Genomic DNA, 13,912 nt, shown 5'->3' with positions numbered 1-13,912 from the left:
TTGATAATGTCTTTAATTTTCCCAAGTTCATTAGTATCCAAACAAATATATAAAATAAACTGAACTTTCCAACTATGTGATTCAGCACAGTGGTCAAGACATCTGACTCCAGATCCGAAGGTCTTGGGTTCGAGCCCAAAAGTCGGCAAGTTTTTTGTTTTTTCATGGCATTTATTGTTTGTATATAAATCATTATATAATATTATACATAATTATATATGGCCAAAAATCATACATAATTTTATATAGTGATTTATATATAATTTTATTTTCCCGGGAAAAATAATGAAAATTTAAAAATATTTATTAGTACATGATGTTGTAAATAATTTAATTGAAAAAATATATTTTATAAACTTATCAGTGAACCCTCAGGCATCAGTTACATGGGAACTGTATATCGCTAGTTAATTTCAACTTTATTACCATTATCATTAGTTTCTTCACATATATACTATTTTCTAGATAATTTTTATCATTCAAACTTGGATGGAAAATAATAAAAAAATTATCATTAGTCAATTAAAACTTATATCTCAAAATCTCTTGTTATATATTTGTAACAGCGTAATGAAAAAAAAAAAAAAGATAACAAATTAATAGCATCGATATCGATATTAAATCAATAAAAATAACGTTTGATTAAAATTAATATTTTTGGGTGAAGTCACTAACCTAAATTTGATGAGTTAATTTATCTTTATGTTTTTTTTCAATTTTTTTTATTTTTGTGATCATAATGAGTTTTAGTATAACTAAAGTCTCCAATATGTTAGTAAAGTGGTATCTTATTTGTTCATTTATTTTTTATTTTATAATATCTAGTAATCTTGTAAAATCGTGCCACACTCAATGCCCAAAATATTCATACGAACCGTATTTGGAACGTATCAAATATTTGGTGCGATTACCGGATCATAAGAAATTGAACCAACTTGCACTCGTTGGTACTCATTCGTCATTATCGTACAGTATCAATGATGAACAATCGTTGGTAAAAACTCAAAATTTGAATATCCAACAGCAATTGAAATATGGAGTTCGTGTATTAGACATTGGCATACATCCGCAATCGAATTTATTCGAAATCTATACAGAAAATGTTGATACAAGCTTCAAGTTATCGGAATTATTATTGCAAGTTGATAATTTTCTTGACGATAATCCTGGTGAATTCATAATTATGTTTATACGTCAAGTTTTTATTTCAACACTAGAAGTTAACAAGAGCAATTGTGACATTCTTAATTATTACATTGAAACTTCTGTGGGTGGAAAGCGTATGGTAAAAAATTGGGGGCTGAATGACACTATTGGACAACATCGTGGGAAAATTTTATTAGCAAGTTTGGATTATTCATTTGACGATTGTACGTTGATCCTTAATCGTGATTGTCAGATCCAAAATGATAACGCTATACATAAAAAAATGAAAAATTCTTTTACTGTTGAGAAAAAGTGGACAGAAATATTTCAAAATATCCAACGGTCTTATAATAAATCCTATAAATGTTATATAAATGATTTAAGTTATTGGGACGGTGTTAATACTCGTAAGGATATTGCTACAGATGGTGGTTATTATCATAACAATGGCTGCCCTGTACCACTTAATTTTATAATGGCTGATAATTTTCAAAAACCACACCGTGCTTTGATTATTGTTATAGCTGATTTTCCTCCTCAAAAATTAATTGATGGAATAAATGACAGTAATTTTCACGATTCGTCTTGGCGATCTGGATGGAATAAGTGATGAATTGTATGATTGATTATTAAGTTATTTATAATTGATTGTTATATATCATGTGTATGTATTGCATAGAAATTTACTATCAATAAAAATCTATTCAAATTTGAACATTCATTTTTTTAATCCAGGTAAATTTCAAGATACCATCAGTACCCTAGTAATCTAAAAGCTACTCTGGATTCAATCTGAAACCAAAATTAGAATGGAACCATAGTGACCCGGGTCGAAAAATTTGATCTGATTTTAGTCTAATTGAACTAGTTGATCAGTTTTTGATCTTTTATAAAGATTTTGATCTGCTGTTTTGAAAAACAACTGCGTTACGGGTTGCGTTAAAAAGTCCGGTTTTAGTCTAAAAGCGATTTAAAAACAGACTAAATATCATACAAAAATAAGTCTGATATTGGCCTGGATAAGAAATAGTACGGGTAAAAACACAGGGAAAAAAAATTTAGATCTGTTCTGATCAAATTAGATCGAATTAGATCAGTTCAGATCAAATTTGATCATAATGTATACTGCATCCAGATCAGAGTAGATCTGATTTGATCTGATCAGATCAAACTAGATCTGATGAGATAGGACATTTTTCTTTGGGAAAAAATAGTCCAGATCTACCTTGATCAAATCTAATCAAGTCAGATCAAGTTAGATCAACCTAGATCTAGTCAGATCAAAGTAGATCAACATTTACTAAACGATCAATTTATGAAGTAAATATAAATAGATTTAATTGGACCTGTACGGGTCAAACCAGATCTGACCTGATATTACTTTTTCTCGGGGAAAAAAAGTTCAGATCTGCTCTGATCAGATTAGATCTGTACAGATTATTAAGAAATATTTCTTTACATTATATTATAATTATAAGATTAACTAGCTGAATTTTGACACATTTACCTAAATGTTGATGATTATAAAAAGTCTATCGTAATTAAAATAAATACATTTTCTTGTTTATTCAGCTAATAATTCTTTTATCATGAAAAATATAAACATGATAATAATCTTCTATCGATTTTATCTGATATTCATATAGGTACTTCATATATATCGTTACATGACTTTCTTGGGTAAATAAGTATAAAATACTTTAAGGAAAAATTCTTTATGTATCTTAAAATGAGATTACTTTCATTATTGTTTATAAAAAAGTGATCCTTTATATTTATGCAAAATGTTTCATATTGATTATAATCATTTTTATTTAAAAAAAAATTAATCTAATTTATGACAATATTTCATTACTTATACTAATTTTATATTACCGTCGAGATCAATAACTATTGGATATTTTGTTTTATTTAAATTAGTATCTTCTTAATTATATGTTAATTTGTATTGTTTGGAGAAGAGTGATCTTCATTATGGATCTTTATCAAGTTAAATTTTAATTGTATCGCTTAAAGGAGAAGATAAATCTGATCTCACATGGAATATGAAACGTTTACTTTTGATTTTAATGGCTTCAATCCTATATATTTTATATTATTGTGATATATTTAATATATTTTTAATCAGACATATCAATTTCTATTAGAAAGGAGATAAAAAACAGATCTACTTAGATCTAGCGAATAAAATCAAGTTTGATCTGAGCAGATCTAAGAGTGATTTTTATTTACCTTGATCTGTTCAGATCCAAGCAGATCTATTCTGATCAGAGTAGATCTAATTTGATCTAAACAGATCTGGCCAAAATGCAGATCTGTTCAGATCTGAATCATCAGATCTAATTTGATCTGAACAGATCGAAATTTTTTTTCCTGGGACTGACTAAATTTCTATATAAAATAAATACGATTTATGAACTAAAATTAAAGAAAAGTATTTAAATATAACATTTATTTTAAAACAGATCTAATTTTTTTACTCAGGATAGTAAAAATACCCTTGTTGCATAAAAAAAATTTTCATGTCAACGTAGAAAAAAATTCTATGTTGCATAAGAAAAGTCCTCGAGAAACTAAAACCAACAAAATACCAAATATTTTGGTCTTTATCATTTAGGCCTTAAAGTAATAAAGTAGAGATGTGTGACTTGAAGATTTACGAAAATGGAGTTTAAAAGTTTTTGAAAAAATTTTACAATTTTTACTAAGAGTTTGGCGTTCTATTATTCTCCATCACTTACTACTTTGTGTTGCTTTAGTTAAAAGTGTTATCAAAAAATTTTAAACAATGGAAAAATCATTAGATCAATACAAGTAACACTAGAATTCAAAATTTTTCGTTACTATCCGATACTTTTTAATTTCACGAAAGTCACAATTGATCCAATTACAAACTGATTAATTTCTGGCCAACTCTGATTTAATATTGATAAATTTTGTTACATGATTTCAGACGGGAATAAAATAAGAGAAAAAAAATACAAATTTGTAATCAATATAAAACATTGAGAACAGAATTTTCTTGTACCGATTTAATGGAAATAGAACGCGAACAAACTAAACCTCCAAACAGATCAAACATATTAATAATATCCATTTCTCAACTGTTAAAAATATTCTCAGACAGTGTTTTAACAAGATCTTTATATTATAATCGAGACATTGGATTTCCACGACTTTAAATTATTTTTTTTTAAGCAGAAGATATGTAACAGTGATCATAAATTGGCCGTAAAAATTTTGGCTCAGTTTCCTAAACAAATTTTTAAAGACCTTGCTTGTTGTAAAATTTGTCTATCCTACGACTGTTGTCATCATTAGTAAGTCAACTGCTGATGTTCCTTTACATATAATAATTAATGATTGCAAATTATCATGAATCAAAAAAATTTTTAATTGTAATGAAAATCTAAAAATAATTCAGAGATAAATTATCGAACATCAATTAGAATATCGCGTTACTAAAACCAAAAGGGCGTATCTCAAAATATACGCCCTTTTGGTTCTGCAGAACCAAAAGGGCGTATAAAATTTTTTTTTTTTGCTCCAATCAATGTAAAAATATTGAAAACATTAAAATCTATGGAAAAAACGAAAAAAAAAATTTTTTTGTTTTATGCCCTTTTGGTTTTAAGCAAAAATTTTTTTAAAGTCATAAGGGCGTATCCTATTTTTTCGGTTTATTATTAATTATAGGTCAGAGTAAGAAAAAAAAATTGCAAGGGTAATAAGAATTATCACTCCACAACTTAATTTATCTGAACAAATATTTATTTGAATAAAAAACCAAATTTCTTTATTTAATTTTGATCGAATCTTAAGTTTGTCACAATTTTTTTAATTCAAAAATTAATATAAAAAATATGTATAATTCGGGAACGAAAAAATTCTAAATTCTATGAGTGCTGTGAAATTTAATTTAATCAAATTAAAAAAATGCACATTTAGATTGTTCAATTTTTCAAAGGTGCATTTTTTCATTTTTCAATCAAAGTTTCATTTTCTGTTTCCTGTTTTTTTTTTCTTTTCATTTTCAAAAATCAATTACCGTTGTTCTTGAGAATTGTTATGGTGCTAGAATACCAATATATCAAAGCAAGTTTAATGACCTAAATCATTTTTGTGCATCAGGCATCGTCCCACAAAAATATTATCAATATTATTAAAGATTAATTTTCAGCGATGGTAATAGTTTATAAATTTTTTTATTATTGTCAAGTTATGTTCTAAAAAAAATTAAAAAAATTTTTTTCATACTCTTAGGTACAGATGATTCTGACGATGGAGATGGTATAGGACTAATACCCTGATGAATTTATTTTTTCTCTATTTTTTATTTGTTTTTTCACTTAAATAAATATTTGTTCATATAAATTAAATTGTGGAGTGATAATTTTTATTACGCTGGCAATTTTTTTTCTTACTCTTACCTATAATTGACAATAAATCGAAAAAACAGGATACGCCCTTATGATTTTAAAAAAATTTTTTCTTAAAACCAAAAAGGCGTAAAACAAAAAAAAAATTTCTTTCGTTTTTTCAATAGATTCTAATGTTGTCAACATTTTTACATTGATTGAAGCAAAAAAGTTTTTTTATACGCCCTTTTGGTTCTGCAGAACCAAAAGGGCGTATATTTTGAGATACGCCCTTATGGTTTTAGTAACGCGATATATAAATTGTCGATGAGTTTCTAAGTATGGAAACATTTTTTATTCATGTACCACCTAGCGGATAAATTTGAATTTAAAAAGGAGACCCCGGACTTGGAAATAATACGTCAGCAAACTGAATTCATTTGGTTTCGTAGAATAAATAAATTTTATAACAAGTTTCTACTCATGATAAAAAAAAAAGTATTTCATTAATTTTTGATAGAAATATATGAGTCAATTTCCAGTATTCGACACGGGTTTTATCTTTTTGATTAAAGTGAGTACTTCCCCACTTATCGTAAGAAAAAATTAGTCAGACTTAGAATTTGTAAAGCATTAATTCACTTTAGAAAATATATACTAACTCGATTTCAAGGAGATAAAAAAATGAATATACATTAAGAAATTTACTGCCAAGCACATAAAAGACCATTTGATCCGGAAGATCGTAATCGTAATTTAAAATAATGTAAAATCTGTCTACAAATGCAATTGATCATTTAATTGAATTTAAAAATTCTATAATGAGTTGTTGCTAGTAGGAAAAAAATCTGGGCGTCGGTTGACCCTGCGGGCCAGCCCCAAAACTTCCCGCTGTTTTCGACCTCAAAGAGCTCGAAAACATTAGTGTAGATATATTTTCGAGCTCTTCGAGCTGGTATGATTGAGTTGGTATGATATCAGGCACATTTTAGTACGTTATATTATGATTTATCCGGAAAAAATAACATAAAATGTTATTCTTTTAACTTTTCAACGCCGATATCTTTTGAACTAATCAATCGATTTTAATAGTTGACGTGCCAATTGGCACGTTTCATTGAATTCTAGAGCTGATTAAAATTTGAAATCGATCGCGTTAGTCGTTTCGAAAATATTTAGAAAAAACCGTTTTTCACCATTTCTTTCTCCCGCGATAACTCTCGAACGAATTATCCGATTTTGATGTTTGAGGTGGCAATCGACGCTTTTTATTGAGTACTAGAGCTGATCAGATTTTGAAGTCGATCGTATAAGTCGTTTTTGAGAAATCAATAAAAAACTAAAAAAAAATTTTTTTTTTTTCGTAATTCGCAAATATTTTCGAGTCTATTCGATCAAATGATCTGAACTTTTCAGAAAAGTTGACGGCCAACAAGCTCTTTCGATTGCCACCTCAACCATCCAAATCGATTCATTAGTTCAAAAGTTACAAAGAGTTTACATACATACACACCCACACCCACACACACACACACACTCGGACATTATTCTGAAAATAGTCAGAATAGCTTCCTAGGACCTCAAAACGTCGACATCTGATGAAAACTCGATTTTCAAAAATCGGGGTGAAAACAATAACTTCCCGAAATTTTTGAAAATCGTCGATTTTCTTCGCGGGAAGTTAAAAAAAGATCATACGCCATCTAGCGGTAGCTTAAAAAATTATTCAGAAAATAAGTGGCATCAATTTGTCTGTGGCTGAATTTTTTCTGATTATTTTGAAATATTAAATATTAAATTTAAGAAAAATAATTTCTAGACCTAGATCAAAAATTAAAATTTTTCAAAATATTTTTATGACTGGATTAATATAAAAACAAGGGTGAATATGGACAAAATTAGTAAATCAATCAGTAATCAAATATTTTTAATGAACCCGGATTAAAACAAATTATCTCCTTACAACTCCAAGTTGTTCTTGAAATTGACGTCTTTTAGAAATACTGTTTTTTTTTTTTTTTTTTTTTTTCCGTAAAATTCGAATGTGACTAAAGCATTAAATTATAGCTCTTCACAGTTTACATAAATTCTCAATTAGTTTCTGCCATCTAGTTGTGATTTAGAAAATAATCTATGAAAGTCGGAAATTTTTTTTCAGAGAAAGAAGAATTGAGTCTCTGTTTCAACAACCACCATTGAAAATGAACGTGAAATCTTCCTGATGGACATTTTGAATGTTCAAAGAAAATAATTAAGTTTTAGTGTCTTTGCTTCTGAGTCAATACCAAATTTGAGGTGGGCACAAACCTTGTACCGAATTTGCAAAATGCTATCGTGCAAAATTGGAATGCTCACAAATTTTTAAAACTCTATTATTATTCTACCAGAATTAAAATATTGGTAAAATAAAAATAATTCAAAGTATCGGAATTGAATTATCAATATTAATAATCAACTTTACGAAACCGACATATGTGTCTGGCGGGAAAAAATTAAACGATGCCAGATTAAAGAATTTTTCAGCAGCCACGAAAACAAATATAAATTAGATTCATGATTCAAATAAACATCAAATTCATAATTTTTTTACCCACCTCCAAGCTGATGAAAATTAATTATCAGTCGAAAAATAACATTGGAAATGACTTTAGGTCTGGATTAATTCTATCGTAACTGTCTAAGTGTAAGAACATTTTTTTTCTGCGCCATCTGCTGGCTATACTGGAACTGACACTCGAGAATCGGGTTACAAAATTAATAAGTTTTAAGCTCACAGACATGTGGGATCATTTGTTTTTTATTTACACAAGACTAATGCTGAAATAGTTATCAAGATTTTAAGCATTGGAATAATATAAAAATCCTAAAAGAAAAAAAATAAAATTTTCCTCAGTCATTAAGCCTCAGATTCAAAATCCACAATTTAGAAATTCTTCAGGCCCGCTCCTCATCGGTGGGTCAAACGATGGACCCCGCATGGAGTTTTGACTTCAATACTTGCAATGCAAGGATTCATGGTGGTTTTTCAAGAGCTCAAAAAGGTCACTGCTAAGGTCGAGTTCAGATAAATATGATTGAAGCAAATAAAGTCTGAAAAATATGTGTATAATAGATATTTATAAGAAACGTTTATTCGATAATCTGATGATCAACAAAAAAAAAATATGAGCGGTGGAAAACGCCTCTAATCAATTGCTTCTGATTGGTACGGTCACGCGAGGGTAATCCATAATTCTAAATACATCAACTTTCATCTATTTGACTACAAAGAAAACCGAATTACGATTTGACACTTAAAAATATCAACGGATCTTTAAACAAACTAAAGTTCGAAACCATTAATTCATGTAATTTATGTATTTCATGCGCCCCACGTTTTCGATAAAGAGTGAGCTACAAATAAAATTTCAGTTTAATATACAAAATTCTCTTTTTATTTGCAAATGTAAATATAAAAAATGATTTTTCAGCAAAAAAACATCATTAGAAGAATGTGTAGTTAATTATATTTTTTTGTTGAGTATATAAATTATATTCAAAGTATCTGCCAGTGAGATAAATTCTGACCATGCGCCACCTAGCGGCAATTTTTAGAACTAAATTTATTTTTTATTCAGGGTAGATAAATTATTGACTCATTAGATGATTTATTTGTTAATTAATTATCAAACAATGTTATTGCACCACTATTTCTATTCTTAGATAGTAATTTTTGTAAGAAATATAATTTTTCAGGTTATTAGGCAGATATTAATTTTATACCTCGACGCATAACATATTTTATTCTTAAGAATTTTCCAGATCCTTTTGGCGAGAATTGACGAGTTATTTGGGGTAGAGATCGTTATTACAAAAATTAAAACGAATAATTACACGAAATATCAACAAATCTTTTTCTATTTTGCTGACTATCGTATTAAATATAAATTTCATAAAAAAAATTTAAATATACTACAAAAATAATCAAGCCGTTAAATATAGAATGATCAGCTATGAAGAAGAAGAAATTAATTCATAACTATTTCACTAAAGTTAAAAAATTAAAAATCCTAAAGGTTTTGTCTCCGGCGATTAATAGAATCAAATGTGTACAATATGGGCACAAATTACGAATTATGAAATATAAATAAGTAAAAAAATTCAAGTTCTACTGCAATGTCGCGAATTAACTAAAAAAATGGAACCTTATTTACTTGTTTTAGTTAATTATGTTTTCTTGATTATGAAATTCATAGAAACGTCATTTAAAATCTTGCATATCACATACATTGAAGTGTTTCTAGTTGGAACGACCAAATATCTTTCATTTCAGTTCTAGACAAATTCGTAAAATCGGTATTTTACTTATAATAACTTTCATATTTATCTGTGCAAATGAGAATTATTTTTCTCTGCGCCACCTAGCGGCCATTTTTATTACTAGCTTTTTTTTTTACTCCTATCCGGAATTTGACATGGTATAAGGAATCTTTCGCAAGTTGGTCGGTGTTCAAAATATAATTCTGCTTCTGATTAGAAAAAAATCACGAAACTTTGATTTTATCATTCATAATTTGAACTTATGACAGATATTTGAAATTGGAAGTTAATTCTATGATGATTAAAATCTTAGATTAGTGTCGAGTCTTGAAAATGAGACCCTTACTATTTTTCGAAGGTAAATTATTTTTAAATAATTCGTTTCGGAAAGTAGGAGTCTCGAAATTAGTGAAGACTACAAGTTTGTCGTCTTGCGAATTCCCGTACTGGAAATTGAAATGCGCTTAGCGAAACCAGTAAATTTTACGTCTACTACTTAAGAAATTTAGTATTCCGATTATTTGCGTAAAACAATATTAATAATAGATATAATTTAGACGTAATTTCATCACGTACATTCAAGCTATTAATTTAAAAGAGGAATAGAGATGACCTAGAGGAATCGCTTGGGGATTTCTCCACTGGGCCTAGCTGGGACTGCCCACTAAGGTCCCAAAAGGTTTTTGCGTGACATCCCCTCAGGGCGACCTAATAAAGACTCAATAGGCCTCACACGAAAATTTCTAATTGGGATTGTATAAGTGAAAGTTTAATCAAATTTCACGTAACCTAAAGTATCCAGAATCAGATTTGTGATAGCACTATTTCTATAAGCATTATGAATTGATTATTTAATTGCAATACTTATGAATTTCATCTTCATCAATACCATTATCAATTACCATGATATATTGATCGATTCTATCTGATTTTCTACCATCGAAAGAATAGAAAAAAATTTTGAGAATAAAGAAATGCAATTGCCACACAAACTGATTCGTAAGAATTGGTCCTTTTATTCTGTTTAACCGCAACACGTATTAATTTGTGATTTTCTCTTCAAAGAATCTTCTTTTTGTTTCATCTCCCAACGATAATGTATCATCACCGAAAATGTCAAAGGGCCTTCCATCTCACTAAAAGAGCCTACCTTCGAACTGAAATTAATGTTGAAATTAAATTAAATATTAGTATTTCCTCAAATAAACACTGAAAGAATTTGGAAGTCCGATTTTCAAATATACAATGAATTTCTGTACCTGAATAAACAGAATCATATTTAAAATTAAAATCCTAAAAAATTAAAAAATACCCAAAATAAAAAAATTCCCAAAATTGTTCTTACATTTTTAAATTATAATTAGCGTAGAAATCTTAGCACGTAAATAAGTTTCGTAGGCCAATGTATTGAATAAATAAAGTTTTTAATAAGTTTCCACTTGTGAGAAAAAAAATTCTATTCGCCATCTAGCGGACGTTGAAAATAACACGTCATTTTTTAATGAATTTCTACAGTTTGTATAAAAATTATCACTCTTATCTGCTGAGAATCTTCAGTAGATCTGAGGAAAGCGAAAATTTTGGAAAATCCAAAGATAATCAAAATTTGGAATTTTTTTCTAAATTATGAATTTTCTGTGACGGCATTAATTGATGCTTGTCAAATAATGAATATGCTAAAAATTTTAGCCGAAAATTGAAGTATTGAAAAGTCGCTCTGGAATTTTAAATGTTTCTGAGTTCTGTTATTTTGAACATTTTTGAAAAGCTCTTAAATATTAATATTAGAATTATTCAATTTCTGTCACTATTAATTTGTATGGTAATGAATAAAAAAAAAGTCGGGAGATAGAAAAAATTAGTTATTTGCATAATCCTGGATCGAAAAATTTAATCTATTTTTAATCAACTAAGAATTTTAAGTTATTTTTATTCAATTTTATTTTTTATATAAATTTAATTAATATGTGAATTTTAATCTTGTTTTGCTTTTACTATTCCTTATTTAGACTATTTTCAGACTTATTTTCAATAATTTTTAGTCTGTTTTTATTCTTATCTAGATCAAAATCCGTTTTTTTCTGTTTATTATTTTTAGACTGATTTTGATCTGTAGTCGATCAAAAACAGATAAAATTTTTTTTTTATAATTATAATAATAAATAATAAAAACAAAAAATTAATGAAAGTTTGATATTTTTTTACACATTGATATAAAATAATATTTATTTAATAAATAAATTAGCTTCAATTAACATATAGACATTACTTAAAAAAAATTCAACTTCATTTTCCTTTTTTTCTTCCGATAGTGCATCCTAGTAACTGAGACTTTCTTTGAACATACATTATGAGAAAAATCAACTATTTTTCTCTGGCTTCTTCTACCTCCAACTCATTCAGTTCCTTATCATCATCTGTTAGATATTTTTATAAATACAGAAATATATCATCATAAGTTTATATTCAAAATGAAAGAGAATCATTATTTGAAGAATAATTGGTGAAAATCCTTGCCATTAAAAAAATGAATTTTTCTAAGAAACTCAAAGATTGTGTGACACTGAGTAATCTTAATTTAAAAAGAAAAAATTACGTGACAAAATTTTGATTTAATTCTTTGCTTCATTAAAAGCGTTAAATAAATAATTAAAAAAAAATTGATATTTCCATTTATGGACAAAATTAATTACTACATGATTTATTAAAAATAACAAGAATGAATAAAGTTAAATTAAACTTACTGCTCATGGAAAGTGATTCGGGAACATCTAGATATAGAGGATTATTTAAATTTTCTTGATATTTAAAACGTGCTGTTGCTATTTCGTATTACAATGTCACAAAGGAATATTTTGATACGGTTTTTAATGTCAGAATATTTTTCGACTGTATTCAGTGAATTGAAGAAATTTTTGTTAAGATTTTAATGGCAATTTTACTACTTTCGTTAAATATTATTAATATTCTATCAAGATAACTAAAAAATATAGCTGTCAGATAATCATTAACTGCCGACATTTTTAAACAAAAGACACTAACTAAATAGTAAACAAAAAAAAATCTATTCTAGATCTTAGAATACTTTTTATAAATTTTTTCTAGACATAAATGAAATTATTATAAGTCTACGAGTTGATCAAGTTTTGTCCTTGCACAATTTCAGAACCAAAATTTTTCTAACTTCCAGAATTAATCTAGTTTTGTCCTTCTGTATCGCAATCGTTTTTTAAAATAGCAGATCAAAAACAGCTTAAAATTTTTATAAAAGGTCAAAAGCAGATCAACTAGTTCAAATACAGACCAATTAGTCCAAATACAGTACAGTTGGACTAAAATCAGGCCAAATTTTTCGACCCGGGATTTCTATTTTTCTTTAATTATTGGATTCTCGAAATTTTCCAAATCTTGCTCCCTCTAATTGTTTAAGACTGTCTAGTATACTTCCGGTTATGCAAAAGTTAAATCTTAGTGAAATGATAACAACTGAGGCTTGAAAAAATACAATAATAAATTCAAGTATTATTTACATAGTATGAGTTGAGAAGGAAAATTTACGATCACCATTCGAAAATCTATATTTTGAGCTAAAATTTTCCGTATCTAATTAATTCGACAGATAGAAAATATTTCTGTCACCAGAAAGAAACCATATTAACAAAAAATGGGTCTATCGATTGACTCTACGGGCCAGTCCCAAAACTTCTCGCAGTTTTCGAGCTCCTTTAGCTCGAAAAAATTATCGTGAATATATTTTCAAGCTCGTTTTACCGTTTTTTCTGCAATGGTATCTCTCAAACGAATTGACCGATTGAGGCGGTTGATATGGCAAGTGACGCGTTCTATTGAGTTCTAAAGCTGATCAGGTTTTGGAATTGATTTTTCTACTTGTTTTTAAGAAATTTCAAAAAAGTAATTTTTTTTTCTTATTCTTCTGTTAGCGGTTTCTCTTAAACGAATGAACTGATTTCAATAGTTAAGGTGGCATTCAACATGGCTTATAAAGTTTCAGAGCCCAGTTGATTTCGGAACCAATTCATTGAGGACATTACAAGTTATCCGAAAAAAACCTTTTTGGAAAAATTTGTTTTTAAAAAATCTCCGACGCA

General features: G+C 27.9%; 1 protein-coding gene across 1 annotated transcript; it reads left to right on the top strand.

Annotated features, from left to right (window-relative positions):
• The first annotated feature begins 739 nt into the window (after positions 1-739).
• Positions 740-1,756, top strand: LOC103570394 (uncharacterized). The gene has a single exon (XM_008548108.1). The coding sequence runs from the start codon at positions 740-742 to the stop codon at positions 1,754-1,756; it is 1,017 nt and encodes a 338-aa protein (XP_008546330.1).
• The last annotated feature ends 12,156 nt before the right edge of the window (positions 1,757-13,912 follow it).

The sequence above is a fragment of the Microplitis demolitor genome, chromosome 10 (genome assembly GCF_026212275.2).
Source record: "Microplitis demolitor isolate Queensland-Clemson2020A chromosome 10, iyMicDemo2.1a, whole genome shotgun sequence".
Taxonomy (NCBI): Eukaryota; Metazoa; Arthropoda; class Insecta; order Hymenoptera; family Braconidae; genus Microplitis; species Microplitis demolitor.
Note: the sequence above shows the minus strand (reverse complement) of the source record. Positions and strands in the feature narration are given on the sequence as shown.